A 20967-nucleotide genomic window follows, 5' to 3' on the forward strand; every position below is an offset into this window, starting at 1 on the left:
TCAGGGCCTGGGCACTGTCCCTCAGCTCTTCAGCTCAAGGCTAGCGCTCTACCACTTGAGCCACAGCACCACTTCTGGCTTTTTCTGTGTCTATGGCACTGAAGAATTGAACCCAGGGCCTCATGTATGCAAGGCAAGCACTCTACCACTGAGCCACCTTCCCAGCCCAGAAACTCTGGTCTTCAGAGGTTGGCCCTGATTAGGACGAAGGGATCATGCCAGTGACACCCTTGGGATGGCCCACCAGTAGCTCTATAAGAAGCAGGACAAAAGTGAAGAGTATGAGAACCATTGTCCTCTCGGGCAATTTCTTGGGCCACTTTGGGTCTGTGCCAGCCAGGACATTCACCAGATGAGGCCCCTTGATCTGCACCCTGAAATTACTGTGTGATTTTGTGATACTAACCACTGAGCAGAGACATATATGCTGGTGGCAGTCACTAGAGAAAGGAAGATTCTTCTATGAGCTGGGATCGCTGGACAAAGGACAGGAGTGGCCGGGCTTGGCTTAGGCCCTTAATCGAAACCAAGAAGTAGAGAAAAAACAAAGCCGGAGACCTGTGTGTGTTAGCTGTGTCTCTTTCCCCACTGTAAAACACTGATAGAAAATGCTCAGGTAGGAAGGATTGATTTCTGTTCAGTCTGAGAGATATCAGTCTGTCGTGCTGAAGTGAGCTGGGGAAAGAGTAGCTCACATCATGGCAACCAGGAAAGAGGAAAGGGAGAAAACTGCAGGAGGGATTGGAGCAACCAGGCCCGCTTCCCGTATTTCACCCTCTCCCCTCCATTCCGTTCTCTTGATGGATTGACAGCTCTCACTCTCTCTCTCTCTCTCTCTCTCTCTCTGTCTCTCTCTCTCCATTAGGTGAGAGCTGTCTGATTGCATAGGTACCTCCTGGGTATTTTCCCACCTATTCACTGTGAAAATTAAGATTAACTATTGTAAGCTGCAACCGGGGCCACACTGGGACTCTCAGGATGATTTGTTGAATGGATGAATCGGTGAGGCTAAAAATGAGAAGTACTCCAGGACTATCACTGTGATTGTGGTGGAAACATGTCTGATCTTAACTAAACTGAAGACTCCTCAATGGTGCCAACGTGAGAAACTGGCGCCTCACTGAATAGATATTCAATTAATTCTTCTCCTCACAACTGATTAACCATGGAGACTCTAAAACCCCACCATCTACTTTCTCTCCTAAGCCACTAGAAACCGATCGGTTGGGGTAACAGCAGATGTTTTTTCTGTGCTTTGGAAATCTACAATTTTTGGTGTTACTCTGGATTGAACTCGGGGCAGGCACTCCACCGGCTGAGACACGCCCCCACCCCCTTTTCATGCTTTCAGAGTCGGATCTTGCATGATATTGTTTGCCCGGAGTAGCTTGGACTGTGATGCTCTTCCTTGTGCATCCTTCTTTATATGCGCTGCAGAGGACAGACATCCACAATGTGTGCTGCCATTGACTCCTGTGTAAACGTTGAGATTGAAACTATTTCTGTACCATTTGATGTTAGAAATCAAACAATCACAGAGAATACTCCTGTGCAAAGTGTGGCAGTCATTTCTGTTCACTGAAAAGATTTCACTGCGCTTAGGACTTCTTCAGAGCGCCCGAGCATGGTCCAAGGTATTGAACGAGAAAGAGATGTTGTCCGTGGAGGAAGAGATGAACGATCCTGTCTTGTCCTCATTGCTCAATGTCCATTTGGATGTCCTGAAAGTCCTAGCAAGCTGGAATCTGCTGCCTCATACAAGAAAATGAGTTGCAATTTCTCCCTTGTAAAGAGTCAGAATTATAGCAATTCTCCTAAGCCACCTTGTAGGACTAAGAAGAAGAGGCTTGGTATACAAAGATCGAGTTGATGAATCTCTAAGTTTGTTTTTTGATATGTCAAGAATAGAACAGAACTTTTCGTATTAGAATCCCGTTATGAGAAATGCTGGTATTTCGTATTAACTCCCATGGGATCATAAGAAATAAATCTAAATATTTCAACTGAATTTTATTTGAGAAAATAAAATTAATAAATCAGCTCTTGTTTGACTATATGGTTATTTCTTTCTTAAATAGAGATGCTCAGAAGTAATTGTTAGCTCTTAACTGCTTTGTCACAGGCTGACATTTTTTCAGTAACGGATTTTTAAATGAAATAGATTTTATGGCTTTTTAATGTAGCATGGCAAATGAAAACTTTATTCTATTTAATTTAATAGTTACCTCGATGGCTGGCTCAGGAGGAGATTAATTTATGAACTCTTTAAGAAACCCCACTCAGAACAGGAACTCTCTTCTGCACATAGAAGATAAAGCACAGATTTTTTTTTCATGTCTTTGCCAATAAATTTGAGGGTTCTAGTACCAACGAACATCCCTGGATTAATTATCGAAGAAATCCGAGACTCCCTTAAGGGTGTGGAAAAAGAACAAAGGGTCTCTTGTCCTTTCTGAGCTCCAGTACTGCCACTAGCCATCTATTGTACGATAGATGTTCGAAGCGAATCATTCATTAAGGACGGGTAGTGCTGCCTGGTGGATCAAGCCTGTAATCTGTGTTGTTTCCGAGTCAGAGATCAGGAGGATCATAGTTTGAAGCCAGCCTGGGCAGAGAAGTTCACAAAGCTCCATCTCTATGCCTGGGCATGACACTACTGTCCTAAGCCTCTCAACTGCCGGCTGGGCGAGAAAGCCTGGGTATACAGTGAACACATCATGGCTCAGGACAGTGGTGTTGGCTTGTTGTCTCCAGCTGGAGGGAAAAAAGACCTCTGCCCAGGCAAGATTCCTCGTAAAATAAAACCCTTCCTAGAAACTAGCCAGGGCGTAAAGGGGCCGGGAGTCTGGCTCAGGTGGAAGAGCGCCTGACTTTCCTCCATGAGGTCCTGACTTCAATCCACAGTATTTCCACAAAATGCTGAGAGGGTGCATGGGGTGGGGAGAGCTGGAGGAGAAACGATGGAAGGGGGGAGGTGGGCGGAGATGCGCGGTCCCCACCAACTGACAGGAGTGGGCATTCCTTCGTGTGACTATTAAAAGGTACCAGCCGTGTCTTATCTTAAAGAACCTGCTTTTATGATAGTAAGGGCTCTATTGAAGTCCCAACTCCAAATGTTGCCTCGCTATTGTTTAGAAGAAAATGAACGGTACAAGAGACCGTGTACCCAAGAATGTGAACATGCTAAAACCCACCAACGTGGAAGGTGAGATGCTTGGTCTTTATTAGTTCTAACGTGGAATGTTAATAAGGCTGAGCAAGTACTTGGGTTTTGTTTTTGTTTTTTTTTGACATTCTGGAAAATCATTCCACTTTTCTGCCTCTCGAGATTTCTGACAGACATCTCATGTTCCAGGATGCACGCTGAGAGGGTTGTCTGCAAGTGCGAATGAGAAACTTCCACGGTACGGTAAGGAGGAGACCCGCAGGGTGCAGGTGCGAGGTGACACCCAGCCTAGAAAGTTTCTGCTCGATTGACAAACTCTCAACCTCGGAAAATTACACACAATTATGGAATCCCTCACTTCCAAAGCACTCAGAAGCAAGTAGGATGGGTAAACTACAAGAATATAATTATGCTGTAATATCATTTTTTCTTTGTCAGTCATGGGTCTTTAACTCTGGGCCTGGATGCTGTCCCTCAGGTCTTCAGCTCAAAGCGAGCGCTCTACCGCTTGAGCCACTGGGCCACTTCCGGTTTTCTGGTAGTTGATTGGGGATAAGAGTCTCACAGATGTTCCTGCCCCAGGCTGGTTTTGAACTATGATCCTCACATCTCAGCCTCTTGAGTAGCTGGGATTGCAGGCGTGAGCCACCAGCTCCCAGCTGCTCTAATAAAATCTTAAGAATGGGTCAAAGAAAGAGCTTTGGGTGGTTTTGCTTTTGTGTGGAGAGGGGTCGGCTCAAAGACTAGTTACTGATACAGATCAGTTGCACCCTCAGAATTACAGTGCCTAAGATCGATTATGTGACTGTGTTTTATAAGCAATAAAACACGGTAGAGTCAATTCTAGAAGTTTTTAATTCTATGATTACCACCTCTCCCTTCCCGCCCCCCTGTGATAAATCTTGTGAAACTAAAATCAAATCCATGTTGTATGAAAAACACTGTATTTTCCTGACCTAGAATAATTTCTTCCAAGCCACCTGGATAGTGGCTTTCACCAAAGCCAATCGCTTCAGATTCTTAAGCCAGGGATCTGACTTTTACTCACTAATCTACCTGGGAAAGAAATGTAAACACTGTGTCCGTTCAGGAAAGTGAGCCATTCTTCCCAAGAATAAACATTTTGCCAAGCTCTGTGTGGAAACCAAGCTCTCCTCCAGTCTTGGGTTGATAAACTCCGGGGATCATGTTCTTTCCAACCCGGAGCATAGAAGCTGAAAGGTACAAGTCCATCATCCTCTGCCTTCTGCTTATTAACAAAGGAACTACAGTGTGCCAACGGGGGCGACACATGTTTCCCATTTTGTCAGCTTGATAAAAGTGCACCACGTCAACGGTTTTGAGCCTGTGATCTGGGGATCCTAGGAGCACTGATTGTCCACAACCTGTCTGTCAGCTGACCTAGCTGACTCAATCAGAAATTAGCATGCATCAGATATAATAGGACCCACGTGTCAGCCACACTCAACAATGAACACATTAACTCAAAGCAGAGACCCGGACCGGCAAAGAGACCTGGCGTGGTTTATGGTATTTGACTCCTACGCATTGATTTTGTTGTGGGGTATGATGAGCTAATTATCAGAAAGTTTCCATTTTTAAAAATTAATATTACTGTTGGAAGTGGAAATCTGTGCAGAAGCCTCGCAGAAGAGTAAGCACAGCATAGTTATTAAGTTGGGCTCAGGAAATTCTGTTTATTTATATAAAGCTACTCTCATGAGACAATTAAGTATTTCAATCAGTAACTTTATACAGTGGTTTTTATTTAGCACATTGCTGAAAAATTAATGCATGTGTTAAGATGCAGGGAGAGTATATGGATATATTTCTTCTTGCACAAAGCCTGAAGTGATTAAATACCGTTTGTAAAAATAAGAAAAAAAAATCGTAAGATCTGAAGTCGTGCACCAGTGAGTGTCTCAGGCCTGAATCCTAGCTACTCAGGAGGATGAAATTTGAGGATCGAGGTTTGAAGGCAGCCTGGACAGGGAAGTCCAGGAGATTTTTTTTTTATTTCCAAGTAATCACCAAAAACCTGGAAATGTAGCTTTAGCTCAAGTGGTGGAGTACAAGGCTTGAGCAGAAAAGCTCAGGGACAGCGTCTGGGCCCCTGAGTTCAGCCCCAGGACTGGTACACACACACACACACACACACACACACACACACACGCTCTACTACTGGAAATGAGGTTGTGCAAAACCAAGCCAGCGCCTCCATCAGCTCGGGCTACTGCTTTTGTGCATACTTATTATCTTGAGTTACATCTCTTGTAGGTGTGGCACTGTGAGGCTAATTCCAGATACGGTGGGAAATGCATGATAAATGCAAGGATAAACACTGGTGTGGTTTGATGACCCTTTGGAGGGGTGGACCCGACCTTTGTTTTCTCTGGGATTTCCTTACCTTGTTATTCATCATTTACAAATAATCTAATGCAGTGCCAGAACCGTTTCATATCTAATGTGTGTGTGTGTGTGTGTGTGTGTGTGTGTGTGCTAGTATGGAGGCTTGAACTCGGGGCCTCCTGCTCTAGCTTAGCTTTTGTGTTCAAGGCTGGTGCTCTAACCGCTTCAGCCACGTGTCCACATCCAGATGTTTGTTTGTTTTTCTGCTCATCCTTGGCTTGAACTCAGGGCCTGGGTGGTGTCTCTGAGCAGTTTTGCGCCAGACTGAAGCTCTACCACTTGAGCCACAGCTCTCCTCCTAACTTTTTTGCTGGTTAACTGGTGATAAGAATCTCACCAACTTTTCCTGTCCTGGCTGGCTTCAAACCTCAGTCTTCAGGTCTCAGCCTCCACAGTAGCAAGATTACAAAGGTAAGCCACGGTACCAGCCTTCATATGTAAACTTGCTCTACTTTGTAGCTGGGGAGATTAAAGCTGAATAAATTTTCTAGGTAGAGTGTAAGGAGCAGAATGGGGGTGGGACCTACACTCTCACTCACTTGTTTGAGATTTGATTAATTACATCAAAAAAACACAACTTGAATGCCTGAGATGATATTGATAAAGGTGTCAACTGGTTTATACAAATGAATCAATCTCCTCCTCCTCCTCCTTCTCTTCCTGCTCTTCCTCCTTCTTCTGACTTAGGTGCTAGGCCTGAGCTTTTGTCTTCAAACTTTGTGCTCTACCACTTGAGTCACAGCCCCACTTCTGGATTTTTGATGGTGAATTGGTGATAAGAGGCTTATGGGTTTCTCTATCTGGGCTGGCTTCCATCCATGACCCTCAGTTCTGAGTAGCCAGGATTACACACATGAGCCACTGATGCTTGGCGCTTAGCATTTTACCTAGTCTTCCAAGTTACCAAGTAATTTTTGTTCTATCCACTTCTATTGTTGGCAATGGGAAAGGTCAATCATAACAACTTGCTGACTTTTTTTTAAAAAAAGGTCATAATAATTTTTTAAAACTAATATTCACTGAAAGTTTTTGGGTTCAATGGTTTAAAAAAGAAAAAAAAATAAGGTCCACTTAGGACAAATGAAATACCAAGGTACTTATTTCTAATAACGATGTAATGTCAAAATAACTCAACATGGTGTCAAATCAGTGTCTGTGTGTTTTGTTCAGAATTAAAATACATACATACATGTGTGTGTGTGTGTGTGTGTGTGTGTGTGTGCGTGTGTGTGTGTGTGTGTGTTCCATGTGCCCTTAGGAATTACTGCAGAAGTCTGGTAGGACCTTGGCACACATCTTGCGGAGCACCGGTTGTACAGGTGTGTTCATCTTGCTGGGCACGCCCGTGTGTCTATAAACTCGGGCACATGTTTAACAAGCATCTTCAGAGAGCCAAACACTCTCAAGTTTGTTCTTTTACGACTGTTTTGATGATCCTGAACATAGGAAAAGGCCTGGTTTTATGGGGCTTTGACTTTCCTACAGATTCTTCTTTTTCATCTACATAAAATTGTTCACCGCCCGAAGTTTCCCAAGTATTTATTTGTTTATTTTTCCCATGGAATTTTATTTTTTGTTATTGTGATGACAGAGGCGACGGTCACCTCAGTCAGGTCGTGAACGCATTTCTTTTCAGACCATGCCCCCGCTTCCCTGGCTGCCTCCCAGTGTTCCTCTCCCCTCCCACAAGTTGTAGAGTTCATGCTCCACGTGGTGTCCAGGCCTCGCTCACCCTCTGTCCCTCCATTTCTGTGCCTCCCCTCCCCCCTCAAAGACGGAGAAAAGAACAAACAAGACGAGGGGAAAAGAAGACCAAAAGAGCAGAAAAGAAAAGATAAACCTTCTTGGTTCCTGGAGTTCATGTCAATAAATACTATTTTACACGATCAGCTTTCAATGACAAGACTGGAAATGTTATATCCAAAGAGAAAGGAGAGGGAAAGGAAGCTGCAGCTACCGAGACTAAGAGATAGACCTACCCTTGTCATTTCCACTCTCGGATGGAGGACGGAGGTGGGTGGAGAGGGAGGGAAAAGGAGTGAGCAGCAGAAGAAATGGTTTTTGAGCAGCGTTAGCCAGTGGAGCGCAGAAGTCTCTCTGGTGTCTAACATGCTGGGTAGACAGCATATGTCCCGCCAGAATCATTTTCCTCTCTTTCAAGTAGAAGCTTTTGCTAAGATGTCAACCAAGCTATACAGAATGCGGGAAGATGACGTCTCCTCTCTAACACACCAGTGGCCTGCAGGTGTCAAAGGGTCTGGGTTCAAAAAGTACACACATCCGCCCAAATTTCACAGCGCGCAGGTTAGCTAGGTAAAGAGTCTACTCAGAATTCCAGCACAAGCAAATGGCTTGGGGTCTGGGGCAGTTCAACCATCCAAATGGCAATTGAGCTAATTTGCTTGCACACTCCATTATAGGACATTACAGCCTCAAAGCTATGGAGATGATGTTTGACAGACTTTAGTAAGGGGTTCTCACCATTGCTTGCCAACTCAAATGAGTGACTTCCCCCAGATTTAAATTAGGGCTGGGATCTTTAATTATATGTTACGAAAGGATGCATGTTTGCACATGACAGCTTAGCTAATAGATTAATAGAGCTGACGAGTTAAAGAACACCTAGACTGGCCATTTCATTCCCTGACTGGACTGGTCTCTGAATACAAGTGACAGGTTAAACGAGTGACTTTTACAATATTTCTCTCTCTCTCATTCTAAAATATATTCATATATGCTTATGCATATATGCATGAATCTAGATACAATGTGTATACATCCTTGTATATATGTGTATACAGATGAATATGTATAATGCAAAAGCACATATATGAGCCGACATGGATGTGTATATATGTTATAGACAGACATATGAATACAGATTCAAATAGAATACTCTCTGTAGAGAACACTATATACACACATACACCATTCATTAATGTATCATCATTTTTACATTCTAACATGTTTACAAGAATTCAGACTTAAGAAGGGCTGGGCACTAGGGCCTCATGCCCATAATCCTCACTACTGAGGAGGCTGAGATTGGAGGGTTATGGTTCTAAAGTAGTCCAGGGAGGAAAGTCCATCAGATGATTATTGCCAATGAACCACTAGAAAAAGCCAGGAATTAGGTGACTCAAGTGACAGAGAACTAGCCTTTAGTCAAAAAAAGAAAAAAGAAAAAAAGAAAAGCTTACCGGCTGCTAGTGGCTCAGGCCTGTCATTCCAACCACTCAGGAGTCTGAGATCTGAGGATCATGGTTCGAAGCCAGCCCAGGGAAGGAAAGACCCATCGGACTCTTACTTCCAATGAACCACTCAAACACCAGAAGCTCAAAGTGGTAGAGCGCTAGCTTTGAGTGAAAGAGCTGAGGGACGGTGCCCAGGCCCTGAGTTCAAGTCCCACGACCAACCAAGAAGAAAGAACATCTCAGGGGTAGAGACCAGGCCCTGACTTCAAACAGTACAATCATCACGTGCAACTTGTTCGTGCACGTGCGCGCGCGCGCACACACACACACACACACACACAGAGCCATTACTGGGTTAGACATAACCCACTCATTGCTAAAGAATATATTGGAAATATATTCTTTTCCTAATAAACTTTTCTAACGTCTTTCTTATGACTTTCACTGGACAAAAAGCACAATTTACTAAGAAAGAAGAGTAACAGACTCATGAAGATATACGTCTTTGTCCCTGATGTCCATAATGACAAGTAGCTAAAAAGAATCTGAGATTTGAGTCATGATTTCTCAGTATTTGTGGATGGATATCCACAGCGACTAGTAGGAGGGAGACCACCGCATTCTCAGAAGCTCCTTTGGTTGAAATCTCGTTGGTTTTCTTTCAAGTATATGGTTGTGAGGCTATAACGTTACCCCAATGTGGCTTAGTGAGATGTATTCTAGCGATCAAGAAAAACATCTTAAAAAAGGAGTATTTTATGTATCTGCACAGCACCCCATATTTTTCTCCCATTGTATTTCATAAAGGAAAGGAAATAAGATGTTCCAGCTCATAGCTGGGGTCTCCAAATGATGCGTGTAAGTTTATTTACGTATATTTCTGTCCTTGGAACACTTAGCATCTCATATTTAGCTCTAAAGGTTTTCCTTGGTTTGACATACTTATCAAGACACAGAGACTAAAGAAGAGAAAAGGAAGAGACTAAGGAAAAGTAATGTTTTCCTTAGTGTACTGTATGGATAGATCGGTGAAAAACTCCTGGCTTTTGATATAAGTAGTCTGTCACTTTTACTTAACGATAAATCAGAATGCCAATCATTTTTTCAAATTATTATTGTTATTGTTATTATTGCCAGTTCTGGGTCTTGAACTCGGGGCCTGGGTGCTGTCCCTTAGCCTCTTTGTGCTCTCCCACTGAGCCACAGCTCCACTATCGGCTCTTTCTGAGTGGTTTACTGGAGGTAAGAGTCTTGTCGACTTTTCTTCCTGGGCTGGCTTCAAACTGCAATCCTCAGATCTCATCCTCCTGAGTAGCTATGGTGACAGGCGTGAGGCACTGGCTCCTGTCTTTCAATACAATGTCATTGTCATTATTAAGGTGTTGGGTAGAGGGGTTACCATTTCAAAAGTCAGATCATGAGTACATTTCTTTTCTTCAGTCAGTGTCGCTCGACACAAATCCTGTCCATTGAGAACAACTTCGCGTCACTAGACTGAAAGCATGTGGCTTCCAGAGGCGGCGAGGAGATGGCGGCCGGGCCCGGCGGGGGGAAGAGGCAGAACGGCTGGCTGGCTGCTGAGAGGGGGCTCATCCGCCCAGCTCCTCCTCTAAACCCAATCCAAACGCTACAGCGTCAGCAGGCCTGGGAGTTTCTGCGTGGTTCCAGCGTCTGGCACAACGCTGGTTTCAAGGCTGCCCCAGTGGTGGGAAGAGCTCTCTTCTGCTTTATTTCCAAGGGTATAAAGGAAGTGCCCTGGCTGGTCATGGAGGCGCTTCAGGTCCACTATGGGTAATATATGCTGAAAACCGGCAGCACAGTGAGGGAGGGGAACAGTCTCTCTGTGCCATGTTGCATGAAGATTGAGTACGTTTCCGTAGGCAGTCTGTCTGTCTGTCTGTCCAATGTGAGTCAGGGAAGGGTGGACTCTTGACCTTTTCCAGGTGCACGGTTATGCTAGCCTCACACTTGCTCTGGGTTGCTCTTTAGCCCTGATGTTGTAAATAGGACTTATATTTCTACAAATGCTTGCGGCGGGGGGGGGGGGGGGTAGGAGAAGAGAGACAGACAGACAGACAGAAAAGACAGACACAGAGACACAGAGAAGAGAGAAGAGAGAACTAGATAGACTATGTATAAACTGCAGGTATTGTTTGAGACAACAATTGCTTCTTCAAGTGCTTTATTTTTCATTCTAGTAACCAAGGTTCACAAGGAAGATAGAAGGAATTTCATGATGAAAACCCCAGAATTTGGCATATCTGATGAGTGGGCTAAGAGCTAGGACTGAGAATTCCATCTTAAAACACAGGAAATCCAGATCCACAAAAGTATTCACCAAAACAATAGAAAAACTCCAGAGAACAAAGTATCAAGCAAGTACTAATACATTTTTGGTGCATTTGCTAGTCCTGGGGCTTGAACTCAGGACCTTTGTGCTTTACCTGAGCTTTTTAGCTCAAGGCTGGCACTCAACCACTTAAGCCACAGCTCCATTTTTAGATGCTTTGGGTAGATAAATAAAAACAGGAGTCTTACAGATTTTCCTTCCTTAGGCTGCCTTCAAACCTGCATCCTCAGATCTCAGGCTTCTGAGTAGCTTAGATTCGAGGCCTGAGCCACCTGTTTGCTCAATTATATACTCCTCAATTCTAATCACTTTTATTAGAACTCCAGAGTTATAATCGACTTATATCAAATAAATTTATTTTAAAAATTATAACCATTTCTTCAAGAGAACATAGAGAAATGTTAAAAGATTAAGGACAAATGTTAAAATCCAGGACGAGAAAATTCAAAATATAACCTAAAAGGGAAAAGTGAAATTGCTTTGCAGTATGGTTGAGTACAATTTCTCAAAGGCAGCCGTTACTCATGATGCAAATGAGAGAAATTAATAGCAGATACAGAAGTGGGATTTGGCTTAAATACTATTCCACATGAATAGCTAAATGATCATTTCACCGATTTGTTAGGGGCATTCTACTTTTATCAATGAAAGTTGTTTCTTAGGCCTTGTTTTTTCTATATTTGTGATTTGATCAGAGTTATGATGCTTCAGAAGTCATTTGGCTTCCAAGTTCTCAGCCTGTCTTTGACATTTGTGCTCCAAGTTTTTCCCTTCGTAGAATACAGACGGCATGCTGGCTATATGAGCTTTCAGATTACTACTCAAACTATCAGTGGACGAGTTAGTTTTCGGCTTAAGAAAGAAGGAAAAGATGCGAAGTCATAGAGCATGTAAGTGAGTCCACAACATTAACAGTTACCTGTTTACACGGAGCATGAAGGGGTATCATGATCACATCAAAAATGATCATCTATTGGTGAAAAATGTCATTCACTCAAAATTGGTTGAGGGTGTTCTGGAAGCTGAAACACTACAATGCATTTAGATGGATTCCTCTACACTCCTTTCCAAGCTTAAAACTAAAATCAAAGGAGAAACATTCAAGACTCTGGACCCAGGAGGAGGACGCAGGACACACAGTGGAATTGGAAGTGATTTGGGGAACGGCGGATGACCAATGAACTGCGAGGCAGACAGCGTTCAAGGTTCACTTAACAACGAAACCAAGAGAAGCCAGGCGCCATGACTCACACCTATAATCTCAGCTACTCAGAAGCTTAAATCTGGGGTTTGAAGTTCCCACGAAGCCAGGTAAAGAACATTCACAAGACACTGATTTCCAATTATCCAGAGGAAAAAAAAGCCCAAAAGGAGATGTGGCTCCAACGGTAGAGCGCTAGCCTTAAGCACAAAAGCTCAGGGACAGCACCCAGGCCCTGGATTCAAGCCCCAGACTGAGCATAAAAGTCAAGAATAAACCACGTAGGTGTAGGTGGCTCACACCTGTCATCCTAGCTACTCAGGAGGCTGAGACCTGAGGATCACAGTTCAAAGCCAGCCCCAGCAGGAAAGCCCATGAGACTCTGATCTCCAATGAACCACCAGAAAACCAGAAGTGGAGCTGTGGCTCAAGTGGTAGAGCATTAGCCTAGAGTGAAAGAGCTCAGGGACAGTGTTAAGGCCATGAGTTCAAGTCCCACAATCAACAACAACAACAACAAAAATCCCTACACAACGAACAAAAAAAAAAAATGAAGAGAAGACTAATGAGAAACTGAGCCGCGTGAACAGGGAGGAGCAAAATGGTGGAGGGTCAACAAGTTCAGGAATCTAGATGTATCTTTCTGGGTAATAGAAACTTCTTTAAACACAAAGGGGAGGGTTAGGGGAGGGATGGGTGAGAACGTTGAAAGGGGTGGCTCTGATCTAGATATACTGTACAACTACTTAAGGATAAGAGAATTAAAAAACCAAGTTCCCATTGTACCTCCGCATAAATAAATACATCATAAAGAAGTAAAATAAACCCTCCAATTGCATTCAGTTTTAGTATAGTATGGAAACCAAAGATAAAGAAGTGAATTTATGTAGTGCAAATCATGGTTTTCGAAGCACAAGAATAATCCACAGGCTGTTACTAGAAACACCAACACACGTCCTTTCTGCCGCCATCTTGGTGTGGCCTTCTGGTAACCCAGCCCAGTCTCCAGACCCCACGCTCTCCACCCTTCCCTAGTGGCCCAGCCCGGGGCGGGGGGGGGACTTACTGCATCCGGCCTTGTAGCTGAAGCCCGGAGGGAGGAGGAATCCTTGCTGGGCGGCTGCAGCCAGAGTCCTTTGATCCGGAGGGAACACGGGGATCATTAAGGGCGGCAATTGACCTTGAACCTGCTGAACGAGACAGAGAGAATCAAGAGCAGAAGTTTCCAGATCTTTCACTCTTCCACCCTCCTTCAGTTTATGGTTCAAGGAAAATTCAATGACATTAAGTTATTCCACCAAAGTTAAGGGCTCAAAAAATGATGAGTAGGTGGCAATGAAGTGAAGTGTATCTCCGGAATTAACATCTGTTAGGATGGATTCTTTCTTCTTGTTATTATCTTTAAGTAGTTGTACAGAGGAATTGTTTTTTCACAAAGTAGTGGATGAATACAATGCATCTTGATTCACGTCACCCCTTTTCACATTCCGCTCTCCCCGCACCCCCCATCCAACACCACCATTTTATCTCCCGGCCACAGCACAAATTCCTTTTTTATGAGATGAAAACTAAACTGGTATCCTATGGATAACTTCACTATCAGAAGATAGAACTCTCACACTCATAGAGTAAGTCTTAACAATCTTGAATAACAAGCCAGAAGAAAACCTATGCAACAATGACGACTTTCCCCTTCTTTGGGTGACGAAGTGACTGGTTTGGTGGGAACGTAAACTAGTACGAGCACTCTGGACAGCAGTCTGGAGGTTCCTCAAACAAACGAAACCCAGGTCTCCCCCATGTCCCCGCCATACCACTCCTGGGCACCCACCCTGAACATAATAAGCCAGGATATGATGAAGACACCTGCGCAGCCATGTTCATTGCTGTACTATTCACGATAGCCAAGATACGGAGACAGCCCAGATTCCCCACAATAGAGGATTGGATGACAAAATGTGTGTTTACACAATAGAATTTTACATAGCCAGTAGAAAGAATAATAAGATGCCATTTTCAGGGAAATGGATGGACCTAAGACAAATCATGTTAAGTGAGGTAAGCCAAGCTCTGGGTGACCAACAGTGCATGTTTTCTCTCATCTGTCACAGCGAGATCTAAATTAGAGGGGGCCATAATAAATGATACAGGACTCTAGGCATTCACACACTGTGAGGCCAAAGGGGAATTCTATTAGGAGAGGAACATAAAAACAAGGCCTCTGTACCTCTGATCATCCAAAATGATATTTATCGAAATGATCTCCAGAAGATGGAAACAAGAGGCTTTTTTCTTTTTCTCTTTTTGCTGTTTTTGTTTTGTTTTCTTTTTGCTCTGTTTGGTCACTTATTTGTCTCTGGGAGGGTGAGGGGGGCACAGAAATGGGGGAACAGAGGGCGCACAAATGCACCCATGGCCCTCACTGGACCCCATGTGGAAAATCAACTCTTCAACTTGTGGGAGGGGATGGGAGGGAAAAACTGGTAGAGAGTGAGGAATGGGGGGACATGGTCCAAAAAGAGATACGCTCATCATCTGACTTACGGAACTGTCACCCCTCTGTACATCACCTTTATGACAACAATAAAAAAGTCCTTTAAGAAGCAGTGGCTGGTACCAACAAGAACTGAGTTCCTTCTCATAGCTAGAGAATGAGTAGGCCCAGGGCCTCAAATCCAGTCTCTCTCCATTCTTGTTTGGTGTTTGCAAACCAACTGAATGACTCGGGAACTATACAATCTCCGCGTTCCCTGTCGCTTTTGGATTACGTTCTAATTATCTGGTTCTGTTCTCATATATGGGCTTCAAACCAGCTAGCAAATAAACTAGGATGGGAGCTCTGCCTTCTGTGGACTGTGTAAGAAACAAACCTAATGTCCTCATCGTCGAGTATGCTGAAGTGGTCATTAGCTATGATACCCATACCCATGATTATTCTTTTCAAGTAAATCTATGAAAAGATCTGCTTTGTGAACGTGATTACTGGCTAACATCTGTCACAGGGTATACGGATGAAAATCAAGGAATATATTAAAGATCATATCTGACACAGTTCCTCTTCACTAAGCCTGCCACACATTAATTTAGCTATTTAGCAGACATTGAATAAATGTATACCACGTACAAGAAACTAAGCTAGGCACTGAAGTATCATAACTTTTTTTTAAGTCCTCAAACTCAGTTTCCACCTTCACAGGAAGCTTCAGTTATAGCAGGGGTTGCTGGGATTTTACAAAGCCAGTGACCTCAACAGACAAAATGATTACAGATTCATTCAGACGAATCCACACAGCACTTTGGCATACTGTAAGTACCTCGAGTCTTACGAGTTCTTACCATTTCTCATCATCAACAAAACAAAACAACCACCACGTTAAAAAAAATACCTGGGGCTGACTCTTCCTTCCAATAAAAGATTATTTCTCGATCAAAACCTGAACTCATCTGGCCTCATCTTCCAAAGTAAACCTGTGAGCTATTTCCAAGATTTCTGGTTGGGGAAGAGTGCACTGAGGGAAGGAGGTACAGTAGGAAGGAAGGGGTCTGGGAGGCAGAGACTGCACGCATGGTAGATCTGCTTCCTGGAGGACTCCAAACTGGGATTCGTTTTTGTTTTTATTTTTTGCACACACACACACACACACACACACACACACACAAAGAGCTTTAAACCTCTTTCTGTCACAGGGGCAAAGAGGAACTGATGAGAACTACAGGAATACACAGGGTCTTAAGGTGAGGACTGAAGGTTTGCCTCATTCCAGTCGGCATTGTGGAACACAGTTAAAGAAAGCAAGGAGACCCTAATGGGGAAAGCACAGAAGCAGCGGATGAACAATCAGGTAGGGAATCAAAGATCTAAAATAAGAGGCCGACATGCTAAGATCAAATGGAATGGGGTTGGCTCTGGTCGACAAGGGGGACACAGCACTGTAACAAGCTTTTGCTTGTCGCCTTGGCCAGGGAGATGTGGTCATCTATTATATATTCTTTATATTCCCTGCAACTTATTCCTGGAGTTTTATTTTATACAGCACATCTGCTCCTCTCCGAAGCGCCTCTGGTTGTAAAATGCACCATAAATTTAATAAGAGCACTTTGGCACAAAGGAGAAAAAGATCCTCACATCAAACATAAACCTATCCATGGTTTCTAAGAGATATTCATAGTTCAGACACGTGAAGAGTTGAGAAAATGACGTCCACAGCCACGCGCTGTAAGCTCACGCCTATAATCGTATCTCCTTAGGAGGCTGAGATCTGAGGATTGGGGTTCAAACACACCCCATGGCAAGGAAGTCCTAGAGGCTCTTCTTTCCAATGAATCCACAGAAAGCCAGACTGGAGGTATGGCTCAGGTGGTGGAGCACCAGCCTTGAGCATGAAGCCATACACACAGGGGATGTACCCTAATCAAGTTCACCTCCTCCATCTTATCTTCTCATCCCCTCTTCTTTAAAAACTTTCAGCAGGTTATTCTGATCTGTGTTCATGCGGACACATAACGTACGCTGAACACATTCATCCTGCTCCACCAATCCGTTTTCCTCCCAGCTCAACAACTGTCCCTGTCGTTTGTCCCCACCCCCACCCCAGTCTATTCTAACTGTAACTGGTAATTCACATGTGTATATTGAAATTTACTCACAGTTTCATCTATTGCTCTTTCCAACTCTTTCTTTATTTTTATTTGGTCGGGTTGGAGCTTGAACTCCGGGCCTGACTGCTGTCCCTCAGCTCTTCAGCTCAAGGCTGGCTCTCTACCACTTGAGCCACAGCTCCACTTCTGGTTTTCTGGTGGTTCATGGGAGATCAGAGTCTCACGGACTTTCCTGCGCAGGCTGGCTTTGAACCGCAATCCTCAGATCTCAGCCTCCTGAGTCGCCGGGATGCCAGGCGGGAGCCACTGACACCCAGCTCTCTCCCCAACTCTTCATTGTTCAGCAGTTCTAGTAAGTTCTAGTACGTTTCCTTATGCCATACCTGCTCATCAACACCATGTAGTTGATGTAAGTTGTCATTCATTATCCTTTCTCTCCTCTCTCTCCATCCCCAAACAGAAATAGAAAAAGAACCCAGAAATATCAGAAATTGGCTTCACATTTCTGGTATGGATAGATGGGCTTGCCTATCATGTTCTATGACCATTCTGCTTTAATTACTGTATCTTTGTGCTATGTTTTAATAATGTTGTATTACTACTTTCTTTTTGTTCTATTGCCTGGAGTTTGTTTACTTTTTCATTTATTTTCCCCTATTATGTTTAGAACACAGAATAAATACTTGAATTGATTATCCTGATACCTTGGTGGACAGTCAAGCTGTGGTTTTCAATTTATTCTAGACCTCAAAGGCTTCATATTTACTCGTGCAATGCCATTACTCTTGGTAACTTCATTCCTATTGGTATTTATGTTCAATAAGAACCCTTTGCTTCCATTGTGTAGATATTTCCTTGTTCTCTTGTACAACTGCACAAGTATACTTTATATAGCAGCTTTGTACAGTAAATTCTCTCAAATAAAACTTTGCTAACATAATCTTAATGCTATAATAATGTTAACATTATTATTATAAGCTGCAATTCATTCAGAGGTTTTTTTTTAAAAAATAATTAAATATGGCTATTCTAAATGTTTACCTTATTGGAGGATTGTGGTGCAAAGCCAGCTAGTGAGAAAGTTAAGTCTGAGAGACTCTTATCTCCAATGAACCACCAAAAGGCTGGAAGTGGAGCTGTGGCTCAAGTGGTAGAGCGTTAGCCTTGAGCTCTAAAGCTTAGGAACAGCCCCTGGGTCCTGAGTTCGAGCCCCCTGACTAGTAACATACAAAAGAGTAGCACCATTTACATCAGAGCACCATTTAAATCAGAGCAGGATCCTACAGATTACCTGGCATTCTGAAGACATGGGGCTACCGAGGACATTGGTCTCTTGTGGCCAAGTGAACGGCTTCCAATCCCTCATTTCTGTAGAGGGCAAGCTCAGATGGGACCCACATTCCAGCACAGAAAGAAATGTGAGGGAAGGGGAGGAGGTAGAAGGAAAGAAAAGGAAGAAAAGAGGAGGAGGAGAATTGAAGGAATGACCCAGAACCTACTGCTGACTTTATCATGGCAGCAAGGAGATTTCTATCGCGCACCACAAGACAGCGTGCAACATGCTATTAACACGCACAAGAAACACTAAAATAAACACAGTCCCCAATGAGTGGTTAATCCAGGTCTTCAACAGCTACAAGCGGCCTCCACAGACAGTAGTCTCTCATTATGGGTGCATTATTACTTGTGGATTATGCCACTTGCACACTCTTTCCCATTCAATAAAGTTTATCTACAACCCCCAGTCAATACATATGCTGCTGCGGGGTGGTTCATGAACCTGCACAGGGGAGAGAAAAGTCGGGCTGAGACACTTCAAAACCAAGCGTTAAATGGCTTGGGTGAGGTGCATTGTGGGAGAAAAGAGACGGCTTGGTTGAGCCTCATTCAGCCAGGAGTTTGAATGCTGCTGGGGTTGACGTTCAATATGAATGAATGGATGATAAATATTAAACCAAGTGCTTTTCCACGGAAGCACACGTGAACCAAGATAGGGAAGGATGGATGGATGGATGGATGGAGCTGTTGAGGAACAGGCTCAGAAGAAATTAAGTGTATTTCCCCTAGGAGCAATTGTTTAGAAGTGACCAATCCCCTGCTCCTGACAGCTGTGTGAATATAACTTGGGTGAATCACGAGCATTGGCTAGTATTACTATATCTTCGCTAATATTCAGCTTGCTGCTACTACAATTCAGCCACCATTCAGAAGGGAGAGAATACAGTAGATCAAAACACTACAGTATTTTCTGGACAAATTCTAAGCCTACTTGTTTATAGGGTTAGTAATTCATTCTGTGTATCAGCTTGTTTTGAGTATTTCCAGTACCGGATAGCTACGAGACTCATTTATTTTTCCTTCACTTAGTGCATAAAATTTCCTTTAAACTCCTAATTAAGGTTTAAAAATGTGTGACATTTTTAATTAACTTTCAATAAACTACTTTTGTCACAAATTTTGGTCTTTTTATTGGGGGCATGTTATTAACAAGTTAGAATAAATTGTAATTAATTTACAAGGCTCCTTTCTACATTTCAAAACTTTAAAATAGAAGGCCTTAACACTTTGGTATTACCACATCGCTCTTCAGTAGCCCTGCCCTCCAAAACCTCGTGACCCCACACATGACCTGTTTCATCACACTAAAAAAGAAAGTATGAACACCTACCAAGTACTCAGCAGCTAATATCTCACAATAATGATTGGGACACTCTTCAGTCGCTTTGTGAAGTTGTTAAGTAGAAGCTTACTATTATTCATTTGACTTCCAGTTCAATGGCTCCATTTATTGTTGCCTAATTCCATGAATACTGAGTTTGGCAGGAGGAGACATTTTGGGAAACTCAGGATTAAAAGATGGATTCATATTTAGGCTTCATCACCAGGGGCTCTGAGTCGGTTGGGGACAAACGAACAGTTAAAAAAAAAACCCTGTCATTAATTCCCAGAGATAATTTGCCATCATTCGTTCACAGATAGCATTCATGTGTAGAATTCTTCTCATGGCGAGCAGTCTCGTGATAGTACACAGGTGATATGAAGACACCAGATCAATGTAGAGCAGAGGTAGCTAGGTGAAGAGATTGTGTGTGTATGCAGGAGAGAAAGAGAGAGAGCCAGAGAGACAGACAGACAGAGACAGACAGACAGAGAGGTGGAGACATCAACAAATACAGAGGGGGTAAGAAAAGGTTGGAAGCAAAGACACTCTATCCCCAGTGGTATCAAGCAACTAAAAACCACAGGGGAAAGAGGCCATTCTCAGGCTAACACTGGGCCAGAGGGGAGCCAATGGAAGAGCTCTTCACAGGGTCGAGATTGGAGAGCCTTAGCTGGGGAGAATGAATTTTGTAAGCTAGGGAGGGCTGGGCTGGAAAGATCACAAGATAGAGCAGAGGATGGAAGACTGGGCAGAGAGGCCAGATCTGACTCAGAGTAAAGAAAAACACAATTATCACATCACAAAAAACAAACCAACAAGGGAAACTGGGCTGGGCAGGTGGCTCAGTGGTAGAGCGCTCGCCTTGCATGCATGAGGCCCTGGGTTCAATTCCTCAGCACCACATAAGCAGAAAAAGTCGGAAGTGGTGCTGTGGCTCAAGTGGTAGAGCACTAGCCTTGAGCTGAAGAGCTGAGGGACAGCGCCCAGGCCCTGAGTTCAAGTCCCACAACTGACAACAACAACAACAAAAAAGAAAGCTTAAGACTGAGGGAGAAAATTGATAGAGGATTTTTAGAGACACAAAATAATGTCCCCTGGAATTGTTGGCTAGAGGAATTGACAACATCATTCAGCTGAGAGAGAAAATTTTGTGTGTGTGTGTGTGTGTGTGTGTGTGTGTGTGTGCACGCGCACGCTGGTCCTGGAGCTTGAACTCAGGGCCTGGGAAATGTCCCTTAATTATTTTTTTCTCAAGACTAACCCTTAAAGTCACACTCCACTTCTGCTTTATGGGTAGCTGACTAGAGATGAGAGTCTCATGGACTTTCCTGCCCAGGCCTGTTTCCAATGGTGATCCTCACATCTCAGCTATCTGAGTAGCTGGGA

The 20967-nt window shown here is 43.5% G+C and overlaps 1 protein-coding gene across 1 annotated transcript in view; it reads right to left on the minus strand.

Moving 5' to 3' along the window:
* Sox5 (SRY (sex determining region Y)-box 5) overlaps positions 1-20967 on the minus strand; it is a 710484-nt gene that overhangs the window by 183607 nt on the left and 505910 nt on the right. Inside the window, exon 9 of the mRNA XM_013025067.1 lies at positions 13387-13507. Within this exon, the coding sequence (XP_012880521.1) occupies positions 13387-13507 (121 nt within the window). The remainder of the gene's footprint in view (positions 1-13386; positions 13508-20967) is intronic.

The sequence above is a fragment of the Dipodomys ordii genome, unplaced genomic scaffold, assembly GCF_000151885.1.
Source record: "Dipodomys ordii isolate 6190 unplaced genomic scaffold, Dord_2.0 Scaffold81, whole genome shotgun sequence".
Taxonomy (NCBI): domain Eukaryota; kingdom Metazoa; phylum Chordata; class Mammalia; order Rodentia; family Heteromyidae; genus Dipodomys; species Dipodomys ordii.